The sequence below is a fragment of the Lynx rufus genome, unplaced genomic scaffold, assembly GCF_022079265.1.
Source record: "Lynx rufus isolate CCGP_SWC_20201006 ecotype Redwood Valley unplaced genomic scaffold, mLynRuf1.p SCAF_16, whole genome shotgun sequence".
Taxonomy (NCBI): domain Eukaryota; kingdom Metazoa; phylum Chordata; class Mammalia; order Carnivora; family Felidae; genus Lynx; species Lynx rufus.
Genome location: NW_025814830.1, coordinates 55,174,829 through 55,198,362, shown reverse-complemented (window position 1 = coordinate 55,198,362; position 23,534 = coordinate 55,174,829). Strand labels below are relative to the sequence as shown.

The 23,534-nt window shown below is 58.2% G+C and overlaps 2 protein-coding genes across 2 annotated transcripts; both read right to left on the bottom strand.

Annotated features, from left to right (window-relative positions):
• Nucleotides 1-698: 698 nt before the first annotated feature.
• FOXL1 (forkhead box L1) lies at nucleotides 699-1,796 on the bottom strand. Its single transcript, XM_047079016.1, has one exon. The coding sequence runs from the start codon at nucleotides 1,794-1,796 to the stop codon at nucleotides 699-701; it is 1,098 nt and encodes a 365-aa protein (XP_046934972.1).
• Nucleotides 1,797-11,234: 9,438 nt separating this feature from the next.
• FOXC2 (forkhead box C2) lies at nucleotides 11,235-12,779 on the bottom strand. The gene has a single exon (XM_047079009.1). The coding sequence runs from the start codon at nucleotides 12,777-12,779 to the stop codon at nucleotides 11,235-11,237; it is 1,545 nt and encodes a 514-aa protein (XP_046934965.1).
• Between the last annotated feature and the right edge of the window lie 10,755 nt (nucleotides 12,780-23,534).

The window sequence follows — 23,534 nt, the reverse complement described above, 5'->3', positions numbered from 1 at the left end:
GTAGGAAAAAGTCAAGCATCTAGCCAAAGAATATAGCATATCCCCAGTCAAAATGTCTAGAAAGAAAAAAGAGAGAGAGAAATTCTCTATTTAAAATAGAAATGTGATTTCTTAGCCGTCCACCTGGACATTGGTCTTAAATCCTCACCAGGCCCTAGATCTCGTGAAGAACCTGAAAAACAGAGGTGACTCCTGGTGCCCCCACACCGGGACTTCAGGGACAAACCCAGCTGTAGACACCCATCACGCCACAGATTCAAAGCCAAGACCTGGGCCACAGGGACAAACAAGGGAGCTGGCCACCGTCAGATAGATGGTGGTTCTGTTTGAAACCACCCTCACCGCATCTGTGGGTCCTGCTGTCGGGTAGTCTGGGCCCTTGGTGCTCCGGACACGCAGGACCCGAGGTGGGGAGTGGGAGATCATGCCCTTAGACTGCCCTGAGGTCAAGGAAGTCTCCTGCTGTCTCCGCAGGAGGTCTGAGATGCCCAAGTCCTAGTGGGACGGGGTCTTTTAAATCTCCGAAGGTGCTCCGGGTTCTGGGAAAGTCCACCTCACCTTGGAGGAGGCAGGAGACCCTGCCCACCTGCGCGCAAAAGTTGGTGACACTTCCCGGGATCCCCACGTTGCAGAAGGAAAGCTCGTTTTTTAAAAACCGTGACTCCTTCCCGCCGGTGACGGTGATGGGACCCGGCCGCTCACAAGCTCAGACCAGGGTAGGGGAAGGAACCGCCACCGTTTGCTTTACTGAAGCGAAGCACCGTGTCTGGAAGCTGCAGAGGGAAATACGAGAGGAAAGGGATCCCGAGCTGGTAAAAGCCGCCCTGGACGTGCGGGTCGAGCATCAGGGAAGCGTTGAAAGGCGGAGGGAGGCTCGCAGAGGTGGCCAGAAGCGAGGCACCCAGACAGCTGCGGGGCGCAGGCTTGGCGCCCCCCGGGAGCTCGGCCCCTCCGGTGGGCTCCTGGCCCTGCCTTCCCGCCAGGATGCTGTCTATGCTGAAGCTCTTGGACTTGTCGGAGCTCTTGGGAGAGCTGTGGGAGGCAGGGCGCGGAGGGGACCCCAGACCATCCACCGTGCGCGCCGGCTGGCCCGTGGCCAAGGCCGCCGCCGCCGCCGCGCCCTGGACAGCGTCGCCCACGTCCTCCGCCGGGGACGCGGGCCCGGGCCAGCGGAGGGGCGCGGGCGGAGAGGAGCCGCCCCCGAGGGGCGAGGGGCGCGCGGGCGCGCCCTCGCGGCGGGGGGTGGCGGGGCCCCTGCGCCCTGCCCCGCTGCCCGCCCCGGGCTGCGCCTCTGCGCCGCGCTCGCGCTCGTGGGTCTCCGCGCGGGCCCGCTTGGCCTCGGGGGCCCCTGGGCCTGGCTTGGGCTTCCTCTTCCGGCGCCGGTAGTTGCCATTCTCGAACATGTCGAGGCAGCGAGGGTCCAGCGTCCAGTAGCTGCCCTTGCCCGGCCGCCCTTTCTCGCGGGGCACCTTGACGAAGCACTCGTTGAGCGACAGGTTGTGGCGGATGCTGTTTTGCCAGCCCTGCTTGTTCTCGCGGTAGAAGGGGAAGCGGTCCATGATGAAGCGGTAGATGCCGTTCAGCGTGACCCTCTGCTCCGGCGCGTCCTGGATGGCCATGGCGATGAGCGCGATGTAGCTGTAGGGCGGCTTCTGGGGGGGCTCCGCGCGGCCCGAGGCGGCCAGAGCGGCCGCGGGGGCGAAGGCCAGAGGCAGCCCGGGTCTCTCGGGGCCGTACAGATAGAGCATGGGCGAGGCGGCCAGAGCGGGCAGCCGGGGACCGAAGAGGCGGCTCATGGCGAGCGGGAGCCGGCGCCGCGCTCCCCGCGACGCGGGCGACCCAGGGGCTCAGGGACTGCGCCCCGCGCCGCGAGGGCCCTCCCGGGGAGCCCGCGGTGCGCCTGACTCCCGCTCCGCCGCTCTCCCCGGCGGCGGCTCCGTGCTCTGTCCCTTCATGGCTTTACAAATGTTAAATAATTGTTGTAAGTTTGCTATTATATGTTGACTTAGCGCTGGAAAATAAATTGTCTATGATAAACAGTCCTTGTGCGCTCAGCCCACCCACAGTAATTAAAATTTCATTGCCGAAAAACTCCAAGCTTTCCCCTCCACGTGTCTTTCCGATACCAGCCAATCGGTGTCGGGGCTATTCCTTCATTTGTTTATAGAATTAGTCTGTTGATAAGTCCGCCCACCCAAGTTGAATCAAGCTGTGTTTATTTGGAAAAATTTCCGGGCACCCAATATATAAACGCACTGATCTGATGTTTGAAATATCACGTCCACCCCTTGACGCTGGAAGCACACACAGCCAGTGAGGCAGGATGTGGACCTCGGTGGCAGGGTCTGCCGGGCCAGGAAGGCAAGGCGGAGATGGGCGGGGGGCGCAGGGGTGAGTTTTACCGCTGGCTGGTGGGGGGGGGTGGGGGTGGGGGGAGCCCAGTAATCCGGAGCCTCCCACAAAAGGTCTTTTCTTCTCCCAGGCTTCGTGGAGATGGAGATGCCAGGGTCTCATAAAACGCCTCCTGGGGTCTTTTTTTTTTCTTTTTTTTAGATATTTGGGTGGGAGGAGAGGAGCGTCTGTCTTAAGAGCCCTGGGAATCTCTTGAGAACAGGAGGCAGCTTTCCTTGGACAAACCCTCAGGATGAACCTGGCATCCCGAGGCCGGAAGCCTCTACCTCCAGCTTCTCCGGAAGCCAAGGCACAGGGCGACGGGGGTGCCAGAGAGGGCACGGGTACCTGGTCCACACAGCTTGCTTGAGGGTGGTTTCAGAATAACCCGGCTTGGAGAGTTCAGAGGGGAGAAACTCGGGTCTTTCTGATGGGGCTGAGGTTGCAGGCCCGGGACACCATAAAAGGGGAGTTTGGCAGCTGGCGCGGGAGAGCTGGTATTTGTGAATGCGGGTCTCTTGCTTTCTATTCTGCGCTTTCCTGTTTATAACAAGGAGGGGGGTTATAACAACTTTACAAGTGCACGCAGCTGGCCCGTGATTACATTAAGCATTTGGGAAGCCTGCTTGCTCTCCACCCCCCCCCACCCACTCACCCTGGGGTGTAAGCACCCCCACCCGTCTCATTTTACATCCAGCCACGTCATGGTTTGAATAAAAAACCCTGAATGATGTCGATTCAGAAGGAGCCGTGTCTTCTGCTCCCCGGTGAGCCTCGGCGGGGGTGGGGGCGTTACTGTGACTCGTTCCTGTTTATGATCTCTGCTGAAAATTTTTTAAAAGAAAAAAAAACCCACTGGGGATCATTGAATTAGCGTCTCATTGAGTAAAACGCATGGGGAAAGAAAAGAGAGGGGGGTGAGGGCGCAGGTGGGCGTAGGAATGTCCCCTCTTCTGGGAAGGGGGCCAGAGGCACCACAGTCCTTAGGGGCGGGGATGTCTGCTGCTCCTGCTGTCACAGAGAGGCGACACCTGGTCAGGAACGGCCAGGTCACCCCCGGAACAAGGGAAAGAGCCCCACTCCAAAATGAGGAATTCATAAAATAACTCTGACGTTCGGCGGTTCAGGGTAGATAGCAGGGCAGTGGGTAAGTTTGACGACACGCAAAAGGAAGTCAAAACCAGGGTCGAAAAACCGGTTTGGGTGCAGGAGCGGCTTGAGGGAGCGCCAGGCCAGGCGCTGGGACACCTCCAGGCCCCTCCAGGGCGCCGCATTTCTAACTTCAGCCAACCGTCCGGCCCCGCCTGGCTCCGGCCTAGGTGTCGAGGACAGTCCTCTAGCCAGGAGGGGGAGGGGCGCTGTCGTCGCTCGGGCTCTCACCGGCGCACCCCTCTCAACCCCGGGGTGAAAAAACAACCTCAGGCCCGAGCTTACGCAACTCGGCGGTTCCATGGTCCCCGGGAGTCACCCAACCTCTCCAGACCAGCGCGCCCCCAGCAAACTCAAGCTTGGATCCAGCTCGAGGTCCGGCCTCAGCGCCCCCTCTAACAGACCCAGAGGAGACAAACGGGGGTCGCGGCGCGCCGCCCCTCCGCACCCGGAGCCCTCCCTGGAGCTCCCCGGCACCCGAAGTCCAGCACGCGCACCCCTGCCTCTCCGGAAAGGCGCGTCGCCGCAGCGCTCCCTCTAAACTCCAAGGCAAACCCGAGCTTGAATTTGTACAATCGTAAACACCGCCCCGTTTGGGCGAGGGCCGGAGGCAGGCGGAGACCGCGAGGCTGGTGGGCGGGGCACTGATAGTAAAGGAGGAAAGAGAAAAAAAAAAAAAAAAAAGCCCCAAAAACAAAAAACAAAAAACTCAAGTTCTAGTCGCGGTCTGGAGAGGCGCGTCCCGCCCCGCGCGCTCGCAGAGCATCCCCGGGAGGCTCCTGCGCGGCGCCCCAGCCCGGCTCCCGCGCGGGGACGAATCCTGGGCTCCCAGGCGACGAGTTTGTAACTTGAGCCTAGGAGGGGCCACTGTAGGAAGGAGCCCCTCGCTGGGGCATATTTCCGGGGAGCGCAGGGCACCAGCCCTCGGCGTCCGGGCGCCGATGCGCCCTCGTGCGGAAGCTCGGTGTGCTGAGAGCAGTTCTGAGGCCTGGTCGGGGGTGGGCAGGGGAGCCTGGGAGCCGGCCAGGCTGACGCGGGTAGCCCGGAGAGCCAGGCGGGGACACAGAAGGTCTCCCTAGGCTCGTAGTCTTTACGTCGCCCCAAGCTGCAGGCTTCTCGGAAGTCAGTGCCCCCGCATCTCCCAGCCTGCAGCAAAGCCCTGAGGTTTCCAGCCTGCGTGAAGGGAGGCTCCCGGAAGGACCCTGGTGGCTCCTACTCTGGGGCCCCAGAAGAAATCGGGGTGGGTGTGGGATGAGGGCAGGGAGCACCCTGGTCCTAGCGCAGGCTGGGCAGAGGCCAGGCACCAGCCAGGTCCCAAGAGGCCTCCGAGGAAAAGGCTGAGGGGAGGGGAGAGAGGAGGTGCTCCCATCCAGCCTCCCCAAGGGCATTTCCCCTTCCTCTGCTCCTTAGCAAACTGGAAATCAGACGCTCCAGTCATGGACGGTCTGTGTCATCTTTCCCAACACGGCACCGCTTTTTCTCCGGGTCAACACAGTTGGCGAAGTCTGCATACACGAACGAACGATCGGATCATACCTGCGATAGGTTGGAGCGGAGGGTGGAAAGATACAGGACTTCCTCAGCCAGGTCACCTCCCTGATGTCCCGAACCCGCTGGAGATGGTGGTGACAAGGGCAATATTAATCACTGAAACGTCTCCAACGCTACTAGGTGCTGGCACCCTCATAAGAGCTCCCTCGGGTCGTGTCAGTCCTCCTCCTGGCTTGAAGACACAGAAGTCCTCACCGCTCCCATTCTGCAGACCGGACACTGAGGCCAGGAAGCTAACAGGAAGTGTTGCAGACAGGGGAACAGCCCCGTTACAATAGGGCTACTGTGTGTGGATGCCAAGGGCCCCGTGGAAGCTCTCTCCAGAACCCTCACGGCATCTTCAAAAGACGGAAGGGACGGGTTTGCCCATTTTACAGATGGGCACCAAACACCCCAGACAACAGAGGTCACAAAGAGCAGAACGGGGTGGGGGGGGGGTTTGGAATGCACACGCTTTCCTGCCAAGGCGGGTTCTCTGAGGCCTGACATCCTTGGGTGTCCTCAGCGGCTCCGCGAGGTATGTCTGGAGCAGGTTCCTGCTGCGTTGGGGGGGGGGGGGGGGGAATGAACATAACGCTCTGCTGAAGCCCAGAGAACAGGGCAGGATTTTCCAAATTACTGATTTCCTTAGAGCCCATATTGTCCCCAGCAGTAATTTCAAGGGTCTAAAACGGGCAGTCAGGGCACATGGCTAGGGCACATCAGCATGTGGCCTGACGTACACCGTTGGCCGAGACCAAAGAACCACTGTTCTCCTGGTGCCCTGTAAACCCTGACGGCTAGCCGTGAGTCCTTCCTATGGCCTGGACTCTCCTGACCTGTGTCGGGCTCACTCGTCCTCAACCACAACCCTGCTTGATGGTCCTACCATTTGGCAGTCGAGAAATGGGCCGAGAGAGCTAGAGGGGGCACGCCTGAGGTCACGCGAACCCTCCGCTGGCCTGTGTGGAGGCCCTCAGTTGGTGCGTGTGGATTCAGCTTAGACAGGCTCGTTGAGGAGGTTGCCTGTAAAAACAACACGCAGGCAGAGAGAGGGCCCCCACGGGGCTGCTGGGAAAGGTAAGACCCAGGGCCAAGGGCCACTAAGCCGGGGGTCAGAGGGGCCTCTCTGGCCTCCGTGACCTCCCGCCTGGGTGGGCATACAGACTGAGCTCAAAGCTGTACCCCAGGCCGGGGCAGCCCTCCCCATGCTCCCCAACTCCGTTTCCTTAACAGGATCTGTGCGGCCGGGGGGCCAGTCCATCTGTCAGCCCGCCTCCTCCCCCCCCCCCCCGCCCCGTGCCAGCTTTTCACACACACACAGTCCCGGGATCAAATCCCCACCAGCCCGACACTGGCAGAACCACCCCAGCATCAGACATACACATTCGAGAATCACACTGTACCCGGGCTGCGTCTCTCTGTGTTGGCCACGAAGCAGGAATGTCGCCGAAGCCCGGGAAAGGCTTGCACGAATCAGGGCAGTGGTGGCCGTCCTGACTGCAAAGTGTCTGAAACCCTGCAGCCTCCCTTACATGCCTATGTCAAAAAGCAAACGTTTCAAATGCCTTGGCGAGCCGAGGCCACGCGAAAAGGAGGCAGGCAGGGAACGCTTCTCGAAGTTTGGGAAAGCATTTCGAGTATGTGGTGCCCGAAGGCTTCCTCTGGGGGCACTGGTCCCCTGTGCCCCGCTCACCTGGAGGCTGCCCCCCCCCACCCTGGCCCTGGCTGCACCCAGGGCATAAAACCTCGGGTCTCCACTTCTCCACGGCCACCGCGCCCTGATGGTCAGGAGCGTCCCGCCTGGGACGACACAGGCACACGTTCCCTGAGGCACGAGGCACAGGTGCTGAGACCCCCAGCACGTTCCGGAGAGAGTCAGTTCTCCCTGTGAATTAACGGGTCTCTTCTCGGGTCTCTCTTTGCACTCACCTCAGGTTTATGGTTATCAGTGAATTCCTGGCCAACACCCGCGCAGTGTTCTGGATTCGGAGTGGATTCGAGGAGGGAGAAGGCAAGGACTCAGGCACCGGGGTTAGTTTCCCCGGGGGACGTGGGGGTGTTCTGGGGACTCCGTGCTCTCTGCTTTGAATGCAGCTTACAAGCCTCTCCCAGGCCCAAAGGCGACCCCAGGCAATCTTGGGGTAAAAGAGAGGAGATGGGCCCCAAAAGATTTAGGAGGCAAGCACCAAAGTTCACAGGACCCCAGGACATTTGCTCCTCCCTCTCACTTCTGATCTTCATTTCTTACCAGCCAGATAGGAGAGTGGGGATAAGTGAGGGCCCGCTGCAGGAGCCTATGCCCGAAAGGAAGGTGCCAGGCTGCCCCAAACGCCCTTACACCCACCTGGTCATTTTACACGTAAGAAGACTGAGGCCAGCCAGGAGAAATGGTTTGTTCACCTGGCATCATGTGGCCGTGGAATTCCTAGGCCAACGCTCAGGCAACTGGGGGACGCGTGTCACCATGATTTGGGTGTGGGTGGGGACAGGCTACTTGAACCAGGGGATGAGGACCACCTGGCGGCAGGCTCAGCTCTGGCCTCGGGAGAGGGGCCTGGGCTGGGCCACACCCCACACGTCCCTCTCCCCTCGAGAGCCGTGAGCGTGGGGCATGTCTCCGAGTCTTACAAGAACCACAGAGGCTCTCCGGGCTGCAGCCTCTGTGGGGCTGGGAATGTTCGGGATTGTCAGAAGCCTGGGAGTCTTTCCCAGCGGCCCGTATCTGTGACAACTGGACCCTGGGTAGAACCGGTCCAGGCAGCCAAGGCCAGTCGGGCACGCAGGGTTAACTCTGTAGGAAGCGGTCTCCGCCGTGGTGTTGGGGCTGCTCCCACTTTATTGACAGTAGCTCTGAGACCTGCCTGGTTCCACGTTACTGGATCAGGAGGGAACGTGGCTATTGCACGGGGCTTTGTGCTAAGTGAGCTCGGCGGACCGCAGAGCTGCCCGCCAGGAGTCCCAGCAGCCCGCGACCAACATTCCGGCCCTTCCACCGTCGGCCTCCTTTCCCCTTTTCCTGAAAGGCCCTGGGCCTCGCGAGGACCCAGCGGCCGAAGCAAGGGGAGGGGAGCGGATACGTGGAGCAAGGACAGCCCGGGGCCGTGCGCGGTCTCTGCGTCTTTGCGCGCTGGGTGGCAGACGCCCCAGGGCAGCGGGAACTGGCAACGCGGCCCGAGACGCCTCCACCGCCTCCGCCGGGATGCTCCGCTCCCCGCTGCTGCCGGATCTCCCCACCCCGAGGGAGGCGCCCGAGGCCGCTCAGTCCCCAGGCCCGAGGTCCTAGCGGGGCTGCTGAGGCGGGAGCGCTGAGCCCAGCGAGCTCTGAGCACCGTGTCCAGCTCACATGGCCGGCCTCCTGGGGGAGCTTACCCGCACCTACCCTGGCCCCTGGGCCTCGGGGTCAGGAAGCTTTCCGGGTTCCGAGGCATCCCAGCGTGCCGTGGCCTCACACACCCCTCCCTCTGCCGCCTCCAGAGGCCTGGAGAAAGCCCCGGACACAATCCCTCGAGCTGCCCACGTTCCTAGGGAAATGGAAGGGTGCTCGTCTCCCGGGCGGGCGGGGGTCCCTTCTTGAGCTGTTCACTGGGCCAGCGCCCCGGCACAGGCACTGCTCTCAGAGGGGCCTTCCCTGAGACAGAAGGTCCCCGTGTGGCTTCAGTGGCAGCTCGGGTCTCGCCGAATTCTTTCCCATTTCTCTCCCCTTTATTTCCTGCGTGTCTCTCAAACCTCCGCTGAACTCCGAATCTTGAGAGGAGGACGCACTTTCAGGGCGGACTCTAGGAAAAGCCTGGGGAAGGAGAAAGCCGGCTGGACTATCCTCCCGGAAACCAGCGCCAGCATCATCTGGAGAACAGGAACGAAATGGCCCCGGAGCGCAGGAGCTGGGCAGGGAGGGCCGGCCTCTGCTGCCCTTGGGAGCTGGGAGCGGGGGGCCTCTTGGCCTCCCTCTCTTTCCTCGCTGGCTACTCCAGCTTACTCAACCAAGGCAAGGGGGCCTGGGAGCCTGCTGGAGGTCAGACACCAAGCGCCGGGGCTCCCCGATCCCGAGCACTATGAAGAGGAACAGAATGCAGCATTTAAGTCTTAACCACTAGTCACCTCTGGGGCCACAGATCCAAAGAATCTGTGTGGCACATACGGGGAAATTTATTACGTTCCTACCTCCCCCAGCACTACATCAGCATGACCTGGAGACAAACTGCCATGGTTAAAACAACACAAAACCAGGTTCTGTTCAATGCCACTGCACCAAGGAAAATCACCTTTTGGAAAAATCATCATCCCCCGAAATGTTACGCCCGCTTCGCCCTAAGCAAAGTACAGCTCACCTCCTTGGGTGGGAAACAAATCCCCAGTTTGGAGCCCCGGCCTCAAAACTCGCACTCAGAGACCAGCGGGGGAGGGGGGGGGGAAATTGTGCCTTTGGGCCAGTGAAAGAGATAATAAAATCATCCCCTCACCCCCCTCCCGCCCTCCGCCCCAGCCACACCCCACAAATGGTTTCATTGCTATTAAAAACTTTTTAAAGACAAGATATCAAAACTGAAAAGGCAATCATCTCCCTGTGATTTACAGTCCCGAAAGAGTTGGTAAATTTAGAACTCCAAAAGCATCGTAAGTTACATTCGAAGGCCGAAGAGCCTCTACAGTTTTTCACTGCAGTAGGGTGAAGATTAAGAGACCATATCAAGACGTAAAGGGGTCTGAAATCCACCTCTGAGCTAACCGCCACCAGAATCAATCCCCTTTGGACCTTCTCCGGCCCACTGCACGTTCTTTTCTGGAAAGCCATTGCGATGGGGAAGGAAGTCCGCATTTTAGGAATCGGAGGGAAAGCAGGACTCCCCCAGGTTCGTAGTTAACTAATGAAAAACTTGGGTCTTCCCTGTCTTTTGCTTCCGCAGTTGGGGATCGCCGAATTTGAGATGGAACGGTGGTACTATTTGTGTTGACAATTGGCTTTTTTTTTTTTTTTTGCATTTAGCAAAACGTTTGCAGCGAATAACGTGAAGGCGCCCAGTCCTTCAGACATCCACGTCCAACCGGGACGTTTCTCCACTGCCTGGGCCAGGGTGGGATCTGAGTTCATGGAAAGTCCTTTCCGTCACTAACAAGACAACAGGGGAGCGTCCCCAGTCCCCTGCGAGCATCTGTATACGTCTATGCGTTCACCCGCCTGCGTAACAAATATGATCAAAACAGGTGGATTTGCAAACACACCTTGTTTTTAAAAGCTGCGAGAACACAAACACACTGTCCGGACTTGGGGCAGAAAAACAACATGGGTTTATTTTAAGGTAAGTACAACAATTGACACCACATAAGACAAACACAGGTGAAGTTAAATTTTTAAAGTTTTTTTTTTCTTTTAGGAATGCTCAGGGAGGAATCTACTATACAAAACCATCACACTCTGTAAATAAAAAGTATCAGATACTTGACTTCTTTATCCGCCAACAACAACAACAAAATAAATTATTTCCTTGTTTTGTAAAAGACCTACCACCGGGAAAAGAATTATGCCTCATAAGTGTACAGGGCGTTAAAAAAAACAAAAAAAAACCCACGTAGGTTTCTTAAATTTTCCTTTTGGGAGTTAGAAATGGTTGGGCAAGATGAAAACTTATCCAGTGAACTCAACTTTAAATATTATATTAATGGCTCTGAACAACAACAACAAAATAGCCTGATTACAAATGCACACATTTGTACAGCACGGTTAGAGAAATTTAAAATTACACACAGCACAGACGTAATCTATAGAGACCCCCCCCCCCGTAGACCTATGGGGGTCTCTACAGAGAGAGTCATTACCGGGTCGCTCTGGGATGTGGTCCGTAACTTAATTTTTTTTTTAAACCCCAGCTGCAGCATTCAGCACAACCATCCTGGAAGGAGGGGAGGGGGGCTTAAAACTCAATATTCATTTCGCCGGGCCGCGTCCCTTGTGGGGGGGGGGGGTTCTTTTAGGACCTCGGAAACGGGGCAGCGAATTAAAGTTACCTGAAGCTTCACAGAGGACTGAGGCCGGGCGCGAGCTCTCTCTGCTCCTGAGTCTGAGAAAAAAAAAGCTGGTGGGCATATTTTTTGGTTTTTTCTGCGCGCCTGGACTGCCCGAGAGGCCCGGGTGTGGGAGGCGAAGCCGGAGCGGGCCAGGCAGGTCAGTATTTCGTGCAGTCGTAGGAATAGGGGGCGGCGTGGCGGTAGAGCGCCGGCGTGGATCTGTAGGGCAGCTGACAGCTCGCGTTGGTGCCGACCTGCGGTTCCCCGAGGGCCGCGTTCTCCACCCCCAGCCGGTGGGAGTTGAACATCTCCCGGACGTTGGGGAAAGTCTGCTGCTGGGCCGCGAACGTGTGGCCCGGGAGGTGGTTCAGGTCCCCGCTGTGGTTGAGATACCAGGAGGCCGCCTGGGCCGCGGCGGCGGCGGCGGCGGCGGCGGCGGCGGCCGCGCCCCCGGGCTGGGGCGCCGGCTGGGGCTGGGGCGCCGGCGGGGGCGGCGGCGCCTGCGGGTGGTGGTGGCCGTGGTGCTGGTGGTGGTGGCCCGCGGCGGCGGCGGCGGCGAGCGCGCCCTCCTGGCCTGCGGCGAGGTTGAGGGCGCTCAGGGGCGACGTGGGGCCGCCCGGGTGGTCCGAGAGGGCCTCGTCCAGCGCGGGCGGGACGCACATGTGCGCGGGCCGCTCGGCCCCGGTGTACAGGCTCATGGCGCGCATGCTGCACTGGTAGCCCCCCGCGCCCCCGGCCTCCAGGCCCTGCGCGCACGGCTGGCCGTAGGCGGCGGGCGGCGCGGCCGCGTACGACAGCGCCAGCGGCGGCACCACCAGGCCCGCGCGCCCGGACGCGGGGCTCAGCTCGCCGCCCGGCGGCGACGTTCGCAGCGTCATGATGTTCTCCACGCTGAAGCCGGGCAGCCCGTTGGGCGCGCCGGCGTGGTGCTCGGGCAGCGAGCCGTCGGGGGAGCCGGCGGGCGTGGAGGCCGCGCTGCGCGGACTGCCCTGCAGCGCGCTCTCGGGGCTCAGCGTCTCCACCTTGGTGATGGCCGGCAGCGCGGGCGACGCCGCCTCGGTCTTGATCACCAGCTTCTTCTCGACGTCCTTGGGGGCGTCCGCTAGAGGGGGCCCGGCCGGGGCGCCCTTGGCCGCGGCCGGGGGCGGCTCCTTGAGGTGGGCCCGCTCCTCCTTGTCCTTGGGCACGTCCTTTTTCTTGAAGCGCCGGCGGCGCCGCAGGAAGCTGCCGTTCTCGAACATGTTGTAGGAGTCCGGGTCCAGCGTCCAGTAGCTGCCCTTGCCCGGCTTCTTGTCGTCGCGGGGCACCTTGACGAAGCACTCGTTGAGCGACAGGTTGTGGCGGATGCTGTTTTGCCAGCCCTGCTTGTTCTCGCGGTAGAAGGGGAAGCGGTCCATGATGAACTGGTAGATGCCGTTCAGCGTGATCTTCTTCTCGGGCGCGTTCTGGATGGCCATGGTGATGAGCGCGATGTAGCTGTAGGGCGGCTTGACGAGGTCCTTGGGCGCCGCGGGCTGGTGGTGGTGGTAGGGCGCGTAGGAGCGGCCCATGCCCGCGCCGTACTGCTCCGGGGGGCCGGAGTAGACGCCCATGGGGCTGGCCATGCCGCCGTAGCCGCCCGCCGCCCGGTAGTAATTTTGCTCGCTCAAGTAGGGCACCACTCCCAAGGCGTTGGGGTCGGACACGGAGTAGCGCGCCTGCATGCTGCGTCCGAGACGGCTCGCCGCCGCCCGCGCGCACGGACCGCGGGGAAGGCCCTGCGAAAGCGAGAGAGAGCGAGGGAGCGAGAGGGCGAGAGGAAGGGAGCCGGCGGGGGTGGCGGGGCGGGGGCGCGGGGGGGGGTGGGGGTGGGAAGGGGAGAGCCCCGGGCGCCGGGAAGCCTCGGGGGCGAGGCGGGGGAGGCGCCGGCGCTGGGTGCCCGCCCGCGCGCGGAGAAGGGGCGCTCGGTTGTCAGCGGACCGGGCGGATCGGCATCCTGGAGGGCGCGCCCCGGCGAGCGCAGCGCCGGCCCCTGCTCGCTCGCTCACTCGCTCGCTCTCTCGCTGGCTCTCGGGACCGGAGGGTGGCAGCCGGGGCGGGCGGCGGGGACGCAGTGGAGGCGCCACGCGCGCAGCGGACCGCGGACGGCCCCTGTGTCCGCGCCAACGGGGGGAAGGCGGCTCTCCTAGCCCCCCAGCAAAGAGGCAGCCCCGAGGGTCAGCGAGCCGGGGTCCTGAGTGGCTGTCCCGCCGAGCCCGGAAAAAGAGGCAAAGTCCCTTTTAGGGATTGGGAAAAGTTTCAAAAGTCTTCTTGCTGAAAGCAAGTTTTTACTTTCGTCCGGCCACGCCCCCTCCGGGGACTTTGCGCCAATAGCCAGGCAGCTGTGGGGAGTCGGCACCAATCAGGGCGAGGAGCGCCGGAATCCGTCGGCTCTAAGACCCAGCTGCGCTGGACCAGACTTTTCTGCAGTTCAGGCTCAACTTGAAAAGATTTTTTAAAAAGAGTGATATCTTATTAAAAATTATTTCATTATCACATTTTGGTTAATGGGCCAGCATGCCCCCGGGGAGGGGGGGTGGTGGGAGCAAAGACACCCATGCTCCTTTGCAGATAAAGTTCATCTGAAATATAAAATCGAATCGATTAATGTAGTCCAATATCTCCCCCAAGACCCTGTAAGTAGCAAAGACCCCGGGACTGTTTTTCTTATTAATGAGTGATGAGGCGAATAATTAGATTTCCTAATTAGGGGGGCCCAGGTGCAATGGATTCTAAGCGAGCGTGCTGGATTGGAATGCAAGCCCCCCCCCCCGCCCCCCGATGTTGTCATCATTGAAGCAAATAATTAATAATCGACAGAGGGTTTGCAGGTTTGGGCCGTCAAGATGACCTGCAAAGCTTTTAGAGGCAAATTCTGGAAACTGAATGAATGCCCCTCGCCTCCACGGAGGAGGCAGGCCGCGCCGGCTTGCAGGGGAGTGTCCGGGTGGGGAAGGGGCAAATGCCTTGAGAATTTAATCCTCTAAGTGCGCCGCGGGTTCGGCAAATCGTCGGCGGCCCCGTGAGCAGTTTTGTGGGGTTCGGGGAAACAGAGCGGCCTCGTTCCGCTAATTTCCCGCATCCCCCAGCCGCGTCGACGCTTGCGGCCCCCACGTCCAGCTGCGCAGTGCCTCTCCCTTTTCCCAGAGATAAATTCCCTTGGACAAGCCGGCTCCCGCGCTCCCCGAAGCCGGGAACAATGCAGCCAGCCGCCCGGCCCAGGCAGAGCCCGCGAGGGGAAACCCGAGCCTGCTTCCCGCGGGGGCTGCGCCCCAAGACGCGCGTCCGCGGCGCGGGGCAGGGCGCGCTCGGGGCGAGGAAGCTGCCCCCAGCCCCGTGCGCTGGATCGCCAGCCCCGGGGCGCAGTGCCCACCTCCCGCTCCCGCCAAAGCCTCTTGGGGACTCTCCAGGCTGACTTACTCTGCGCCGGTCCTTTTTGTTTGGCTGGCGTTTGATAAGGTGACTGGGGCACCAGGGCTCCGTGGGAGGACGGGGTAAGCCATCCCAAACGGCTGGGACACCTCCAGAGCTGATACGGTCGAGATACTGACCTGGAGCGACCCGAGGTCGGCGCCCTTCAAAGCTTTCCCCTTTCCTCTGGGTACCCCGGAAAGTCAGTTCATCTGTGGACTGAATATTTATTCCCCCAACACCTCGGGCGATCGGATCACACTTACCCGCTTCCCCTGGAGGGGGAAGGACGCTCATAAGAAGGGCTAAAGGCTGGTCAGAATTCTTCTGGAGGTCGTCCCTCGGTTGGGTAGGGAAGAACAAAGATACAACTTGCGTGGTTTGGGCCCCCACCCTACCCCTGTTCCGTCAGGCGCTTGCCTGATTCCCGGGAAAGGGGTGTGAGAGAATCCGAGGGCGCTCAGCTTTGGGGAGGCGAGAGAAGGCAGTGGAGACGTGCCATTCATTTTCAATAAAGGAACAAAAGAAAAGTGTTTGTGTGCGTCATCTATGAATGGTATGCTCTCCTGATGAATTCACAATCAGAGGCAAAGCACAAACCAGGTTGCTAGTCTCTTGAATAGTTCTACTTCTGAAACACTATATTTTTTATGGGTCCCCGAGTCTTTCTCTAACTTAATTTTTTTTTTTTTGCAACGAAGTAAAATAAAGTTTCCCAGTCCTCAGCTCACAGGTGAACGATTTGACTTTATTATTTTTTAATATGTTCAGCTCCATTTTATAAAATAAATATATGTGTGTGTATATATACATCTTCCTCCCGGATGGCCTGCCACGCACCTCGATTTCTCACAATTTTACCGGAAATGCAAACTATTGACCAAGAAACACTCCTCGGTCTGTAGGCTTCCTGGAGAAATATTATTCCCTCTGCTTTTATGAGGTGCCTTAAAAAAAAAAAAAACTTTATCACAGCACAGAGCTAAACCCAAAATAACTGTGGACCATGGAAAATAGATTCAAAAATGATAGTTTCTGTCTGAGTTTGTATTTATAAGCGTGTCCAGGTTTAAAATAATGTCATCTGGAAAGCCCCTGCTTGAGTGGCCAAAATTACTATTGCCCCCCCACCCCCTCCCCCCCCCAAAAAAAAGCGGGGTGGGGAGGAAAGAAATCCTTACAATCCAGATAGAAAAGGTGAGAGAGACATTTTCCTTTGCCCCTGGAATTAGGTTTCTTCTCCGCTCAGTAGGACTCCGGGCGAGATGTTTGCACAGGTTATCATAACAACACCTTCCACACACCTGGACTTTGCGAAAACCATGTTTCCGATCTTTGCTTTAACCTGCCAGCGTATTTTGGATCGGGGGCTCCTAACTCATGGCTGATGGCTTCCCCTGCTCATGTAGTGGTCACGGAGCCCAGAGCGGAATCGGGCCCGCAGAGGGCCGTGTGTGGTTCCAGAACGATGAGCGACGATGAAGGCGGGCGATAGTCGGGTCATGCCCCACTCCCCCCACCTCCGGCCCCCGAGCCGACCGCGTAGCCTCCCCGCCCGGGCGCATTGGGCTCCTGGACGCGGCGGCCGCCGCGGGCCTGTGGTGTTGGCGCCATCTGAAGGCCAACCGGGGAACTACTCTGGAAAAGAAGAAGGAAACCCGGGCGTTCTGGTCGCAATGGAGGTGCTGCCACCGTCTGGATGCACGTGAGCATTGCAGCGCGGGAGTAGAAGCCTTCAAACACCTGTGGAGTCAGAGAGACGCTGAAAATAAACTGCGGGCCCCAGCGCCGCCGGTGGATTAAGACGAAGCAAAACAGGGGTGCCTGGGTGGCTCAGTCGGTTGAGCGTCCGACTTCGGCTCAGGTCGTGATCTCTCGGTTTGTGAGTTCGAGCCCCGCGTCCGGCTCCGTGCTGACAGCTCAGAGCCTGGAGCCTGCCTCGGACTCTGTGTCTCCCGGCCCCTCCCATGCTCATGCTCTGTCCCTGTCTGTCAATAATAAATAAACATTAAAAAAGAAAAAGGAAAACGTTTCCCATAGCTTTGCAATGTGTCAAGAACACGATCTGCGGGGAAAACAGAAAATGTCTCTGAAACTTCTCAGGAGCAAGAGATTCGCTGAGGTTTGGAGCAAATAAAAGTCTGTGCCTCTCGGGTGGCTAGAAGTTTACGTGTTGCCCCCCCCCACCCCACCCCCACCCCGGGGCTGTTGGACAAACTGTGTCTCCCCATGGCAGCTGTCCTTCTGCCCAAGGCGTGGTGCGGATCTCAGGGGACTCATCGGAAAAACGTTTGTCCCGGACGCTGTGCGGGCGGCATCGGCTTTAACCAGAGGGAGAGTCCTAAACATGTCTGCAGCTTCTGCCTTTGAGGCCCAACAGAGAATTCAAAGAGGCCACAAGCGAAAGGAGATTGGGCCTTCTCTGTTTTCAAGACATTTGTCCCAGGGTCCTTTCAAAGTCTCCCCTTGGGCTCAGGAGACGCCTTAGGTTTTAAGGCAAGGGACCCGGGATAAGAGCGGTCCCAGGCTTCCCAAATCTACCTGGGACCCGATGAACCGTTGGGATGAGCAGAATCCGTGGTGCTGCTTAAAAATCCATCATCGTCCGGCTCCTAGCAATTATCTGTTTTCCGGGACAGCAGGTGTGTCCATGATGAAACCTCTCGGAGCCCATTTCGCAGAGCGAGGCCTTTCTCGGGAGTTGAAGTCCACGTGGCACCGTGGACAGTGCGAAAGAACAGGGGGGAGGGCGATCCTTGGTGGGAAGACAAAAGAAGCCGGAGAACCATAGGCAGTGCTTGATCGTGAACGGAGGAAATTTCAAAAGCAAACAGAGGAAGTTTCGAGAGCCCCTGGGGAAATGTGAATCTGGAGTGCACGTTCGAGAATAATCTTGTATCGGGGTTAAAATTCTCGAGTGTCATCACCGCGTGTGGCCAAGCAAGGACACGTCCTCGTTTCTGGAAGGTACACGTCAAAGTGTTTAGGGTTCGTGTCATCCTTGCTGCAACTTGTACCACAGTGAACGGCAGGGGGGGGGGGGAGGGAGAAAGGGAGACCCATCTCAAATGGCAAGTGAGGTAAAATCTCTAACCTATGGTGCGTGGGGATTCACTGGGCACTGGTCTTGCACCTTTCCCGTAAGCTTGACATTTTTTCAAAATGAAAACAAAAAATGGGGAAAAAACACGCCTGTCACTCTGAAAAGTTAAGAAGGAAAGTGCCACAAAGCAAACACCTTTCCATGGAAGGAGTCGCAAGACCCAATGTGGGGACCAACTTGGCCCTGGTGTCCCTTCTCCTTGCGTTCTGGACGTTTCTGAAAAATAATCGTCAACAGCCATGGGCTCAATCACATTACCTATGGTCGTTACATTAAAAAAAAAAAAAAGCTGATTCTCTAAGGAACTTTTCTGCCTTATAATTCAAGCCACAATTAATTGCCACAATTCATACAAAGATGCAAGAAATCCAGTAGAGTCCTATAGATGTTTTCCAAACAGGATGTTAAAGATATGCATATGGGGCGCCTGGGTGGCTCAGTGGGTTAAGCGTCCAACTCTGGCTCAGCTCATGATCTCATGGTCCATGGGTTCGAGCCCCACATCCAGCTCTGTGCTGACAGCTAGGAACCTGGACCCTGCAGGCTTCAGATTCCATTTCTCCCTCTCTCTCTCAAACATATATAAGCATTAAAAAAATTTAAAGGTATACATACATTTCTTCGCAAAGGAATTCATTACATGCTTCTCTGTAAGTTCTGCGTGGTTGCCCTTAGCCAGATTGCTGTGTGACTGATTTGCCTAGTGGCTGTATCAGTCACGTGAGGCTGGTGTAGCCCCAGTGAGAGGCCATCCCAAGTCTCAGTGACTTCCTGTTGGGCCAGTCCCAGGTTGGCAGGAGCTCTGCTCCTCCAGTCACTCAGGAGCCTGAGTTTTCAAGAGCTGTCTCTCCTACCACCTCGCCAGGGGCAAGACAGAGAGATCCTGCCCTGGGAATGAAGCGGTCCAGCCTTCAAGAGCCGTGGATCCCTTTCCTCCACAGCTCATTGGCCAGAGCCGGTCACATGAGCCCCGGCTCTGTGCCCCCAGAGAACCGGAAGCTCGGTCAGCCCGTGCCCCGGCGGGTGGGCGGAGCCCACGCCGGTGGGGCGGAGCCCACGCCGGTTGGGCAGCCTTACGTGTGCCACTCGTGCCCTACCTCTCTAGGCCCTTGGTGGCCGCCTAATTCCTCTCTGCAGTCCCAGGGCCTGGCGTGACACCTTGGCACGTAACAGGTGCATAAGAATGTTTGTTGAATGAATGTAGGACTTTTTCAAGATTTTCCTGCCTGCTGTATAGGAGAAACTTTAATGTGTGCGTACTATGTGCTGGACGATCGGTCCCTGACTGCTCCTTTAATCCTCTTTTGGGGTGGGCACTATTAATATCACTGCTTTGCAGGGGAGGTGAGCGCAGTCTAGAGGCCCTAAGTAATCAACTCAGGTCTTGTAACCGCCAAGTGATAGGACTGAATCTCTCAGCCCGTCACTCTGGAATTAGGGTCAGGACCTTGGAAGTCAAAAGAGACTTAAAAAGTTAAACTAGGAACTTCTATATACATATAAAAATAGTCTAAATGGAAACAGATACATAATTTTATAACTATATATACATGGTGAATAGTGTATGCATGAAGGCACGACTTCTGAACACACGTGAGTCAATGTCCCCGAAATTTTACCTTTTTATATCACCAGCGGGAAACCCTGCCATTAACCCTGTGGGGTAAATGACTCATTATCGGAGCCTGTGAAAAGCGGACTATTCTCTGGGAGGTGCAGACAGGGCTTGATTGTGTGGACAAGGGCAGGGAGAGAAAGAGGGAGGCAGTGACTGGTCCTCACCTGTGGGGTGAGCCCCAGTGAATAAGCCAGACTGGGGTCACCGTGCAGGGCAGCGTTGAGCAGAGCCTCAAAGTGACGGCGGGGTCTCACGGTGGCAGTAACCGAGGGAGGCCCCAGGGGTCCTCTAAAGGACTGAATGGAGTCCGGGGTGCAGACTTGTGCCCCCAAAGGAGTCTGAGCGTGGCTGGCCCTGGGTGCTTTTCACCCTTTAGGAATCCCATGAAAGCAAAGAACATTCCCCTGCTGGACCCCGGCCTTTGCACATGAGTGTCCACACCGGGGACTCCCAACGCCAGCCCAACCTGGACCCTCCACAGGGCCTTTGCACGTGCTGTCCCTTTTGCCTGTGTCCCCTGTCCTCAGTTCCTTGCTGCCTTGCCTCCTTCTCTGAGACCTCCTCCCATCTGCTTTCTCCCGTCCTTCACCCCACCCCCATCCTGATTCGCTTCCCCCTACCCGACAGGATCCTCTGACAGGATTCCACCCCTGCCAGGATACAAGCAGCGGGAGAGCAGGGGGGCAGGGGGAGACCTGGTCTGCCTCGTGCACCCACTGCACCCCACACCTCACTGCTGTGCCTGGCACAGAATCCACGCTCCGGGATTGTAAGCTCAACAGATAGATGTCACCTCGGGCTTCAGAAACACCCTGCTCTCCTGCCGTGACCGCAGGCCTCGTCCCCCAGTTAGGGGCGGAAACCCAGGACTCAGTCCCAACAGTTACTGGCACTTATTCTAGGCAGAGGCTGCGTCGCAAACGGGAAGCATTGTCAAATGCTCCACGGCTGTCCTGGAAAAGGGCTCACAGGCCGAAACTTCTGTTTTGGCAAAAACACACGCAGACCTTTTCAGTTCTTAGCCTCTTAAACCATCCTACGTCCACGAGGCAGTAGGTGCAGCTGCCGAATAACCACGTGCCATCAACGTTCACGATTCAAGGAGAAGGTGGAAGGTGCACGACAGGAGAAGGTGGCAGGATTTCTGGAGCTCCGCGTATGATAGAAATTATACTGCTTTTTTAAAGGCGTGCGGGTCGCGCACCACACGGCTAAACAGCAGCCTCTTGCCATCCGGCTCCCCAGTCACAGAGACCGCGAGCCCCTTCTTGGGCTCAGCCACCCACTGTCTCGAGAAAACAGGCTTTCTCCTCGGTGAGGGTGGCTGTGATCTTCTGCCTCCCTGCTCTGTGTTGAAAGATGGTAGTAAGTTTACTTGGAAGACGCCGGCTGGTTCCCGTGTGCAAGGGGGCTGTTCAAACCGTGACCCAAACGGCGCCCGGTTGTCCCTGGGGCGTCACTGCAGCCGCGTGTATATTTCGCGTTAGCATCTGGGTTCGCCCGACGCCGGCAGAGCTCTGAGCGGGCACGACTCTGCCCACCCTCCGCATCTCCAGCTTTAGACCCAGTGCCGGTCCCCTCTGTGCCTTGAAGTGATGCCTCTTGAGTCCGCTGCTCCTTGCCAGGGACCTTTGCGGTGTTGGCCCATCCCCGCTCTGATAGAGGAGTCTCTTCGAGCGCCCCACCCTTCCCACCTGCTAGCCACTGGGCCAATTTGGGGTGCGGGAGGGCATTTGTGGGATGGGAGAGACACCCACAAAAGCAGGAAGGAGGAGAAGGACCAAGACGAGTTGACAGAGAGGAAGTCTGGCTGAGAGAGGGGGTTGAGTGTGCAAGCTGGTGACCCCACAAGGCCTGGAAGGCTGGCGGAGAAGTGTGTCCATGAGGTCACAGCTGGAAGCTATGCAGGGGGGAATGCAGGTGCATGGAGGGCAAGACACAGGGTAAGTGGGGGGGGGAGGAGTGGGAGAGGAAGGAGGAGGTAGAGGAGAGAGGAGGACAGGAAGGAGGGAAAGAAGGGAAGGAGGAGGAAGGAGGGGGAGGGAGGGGGAGGAAGAGGAGGGAGGAGGCAGGAGGAGGTGGAGAGGAAAAGGGAGGAGGAGGGCAGGAGAGGAAGAGGAGGGAGGGAGGAGGCAGTGGCCGCAGACACCGGGGGAGGACAGAATTTGGAGACAGGAGCCGGGTGCAGTCTGAATCGTGTGGCACACCCTTGACCTGGGCAGTGGGGGCAAGGCATCGCTGTGACACTTCGGGCGTCCTCGCCTTGCCTTGGTAGAACGTGCCTTGAAATGCCAGACGCTGACGGACAGCCTCAGCGGATCCCAGGATGGGAGAGGGCGCATAACTCAGGAGCAGAGCCAGATAACCGAGGGATGCCTGGAGGGGGAAGGGAACCTGCTAGCTCCCCGGGAGCCAGTCTTTGTTGTTATTAGAATGATCTCTGCTTGCTTTTGTTTTCAGCACTTTAGGAGTTGCGTGTGTATGTGCATACGGTGCAGGGGGGAGGTCGGGCAGCAGAAAGCAGAATGTGGCATTTAATATCTGAAGTTCGTACCCGTAAAGCTTAGGCTGGAGGCGTTGGCGTTTCAGAGGCGCACACGGGGAGAGGGCTGGCTGTCAGCACCCCGGCACCTCAGTGAATCACTGGATCTCATCTCTCAACAGCTTCCCTTGTCTGTCTAGCAGGATGGTTATGGGACGATGACAGCGTGCCTGCTGAGGGCTGGGTGTGCTCGGACTCCCCGCGTCCCCGGCCGCTCTGACCTCTCACCCATTCCAATGGAGGAATCCCTTCCCCCACATTTTACAGAAAAGGGAAAAGACGCCCAGAGAGGTGAGTGAATTGCCCTAAGTCACACAGCTCGGAGATCCATGGCCAAGCTCTCCATGCTCTTGCCTTTTTCACTATGTGTTCCTTCCGGCCGGCTTCGAAGGGGTCGAGAGAACACGCAAGGAAAAGCTGTGACAAGCTATAAAACCCTTACACGAACCCACGCACACCCTGGGAGCAGCCCAGGTATCCTCCGGTAGCTGAGGGGTGAATAAACTGTGGTCTGTGCAGATGATGGAATGATGTTCAGCACTAAAAAGAAAAGAGCTGCCCAGCCCTGAAACGATATGAAGGAACCTTAAGTGCGTATTCCTGAGTGAAATCAGGCAATCTGGAAAGGCTACCGTCTACAGGATTCCAACTCTATGACATTCTGGAAAAGGCACAGCTATGGAGACAGTAAAATGTCAGGGGCCACCAAGGACGAGAGGGAGGGGGAACGAACAGGTGCCGCAGGGGATTTGGCGGGATGGGGGCAGTGAGACCATTCTGTACGATACCACAATGGACGGGTCCACGTGTATACGTTTGTCCACACCCATGGAATGTCCACCAGCAAGAACACCCCCTAACGTCAACTGTGGACTCTGAGTGTGCCTTCAGTCGGGATGCTATGGCAAAATCACACAGGCTGGGCAGCTTAAACAAGCCTTTGTTTCCCACAGGTCTCGAGGCTGGCAAGTCCAAGATCAAGGGTCACAGCAGATGGGCGTCTGGTGAGAGCCCGCTTCCCGGTCCACGGATGCCCGTCTTCTTTCTGTGTCCTCCCACGGCGGAAGGGGGGAGGGAGCTCTCTGGAGTCCCCCATATAAGGGCCCTGACCCCACCAAGGAGGCTCTGTCTTCATGACCTGTCACCTCCCAAAGGCTCCGCCCACGAAAGCCATCACCTGGGGCATGGGGCTTCAACATATGGGGGGGGGAGGGTGGCACAGACATTCGGTCCATGGTGATAATGATGAGTCACAGGTGATGGTGATGAAGGCACTGCTGTGACGTGGGATGTTGATCCTGGAGGGGGGGGCTGTGGAGGGAGGTGGGGAGTGTATGGGACGCTCTCTGTACCTTTGGCTCAATTGTGCTGTGAACCCAAAATGGCTGTATTAGGTCTATTTTTAAAAACTGTCAAGGGACCCAGGGGCAAGTGTACCTATATGATTGAGTCTAAAGCATTGGGTCAAAGTTCTAGAATACCTTTCCACAGGAAAGCCAGCCAGTTTCTTCTAAGGGGTGTCTCTTTCACAACTGTCTGTTCGTTCAAGTGCCTGGGCTTTGGGGGCGCTTCTAATTTGGAAACATGGAACAAAGGAGCCAAGGGGAATGGCCTGGGGAGTGCCACCTGCTTTCTGAAATTTCCAGGGAGGGGGTTTGTTCCCCGTGGCTTGCTACTGCCTGGGGGATGCTCCAGGCCTCCCTTCTGAGGGACTTGGGCTGTGGCTTAGCACCCTGGTCGCTGCTCTGAGCACAGTGAGTCTTGCA

What these genes read in the sequence shown, in the direction of transcription:
- FOXL1 (XM_047079016.1), bottom strand. Translation starts at nt 1,796, where the DNA reads ATGAGCCGCCTCTTCGGTCCCCGGCTGCCCGCTCTGGCCGCCTCGCCC.
- FOXC2 (XM_047079009.1), bottom strand. Translation starts at nt 12,779, where the DNA reads ATGCAGGCGCGCTACTCCGTGTCCGACCCCAACGCCTTGGGAGTGGTG.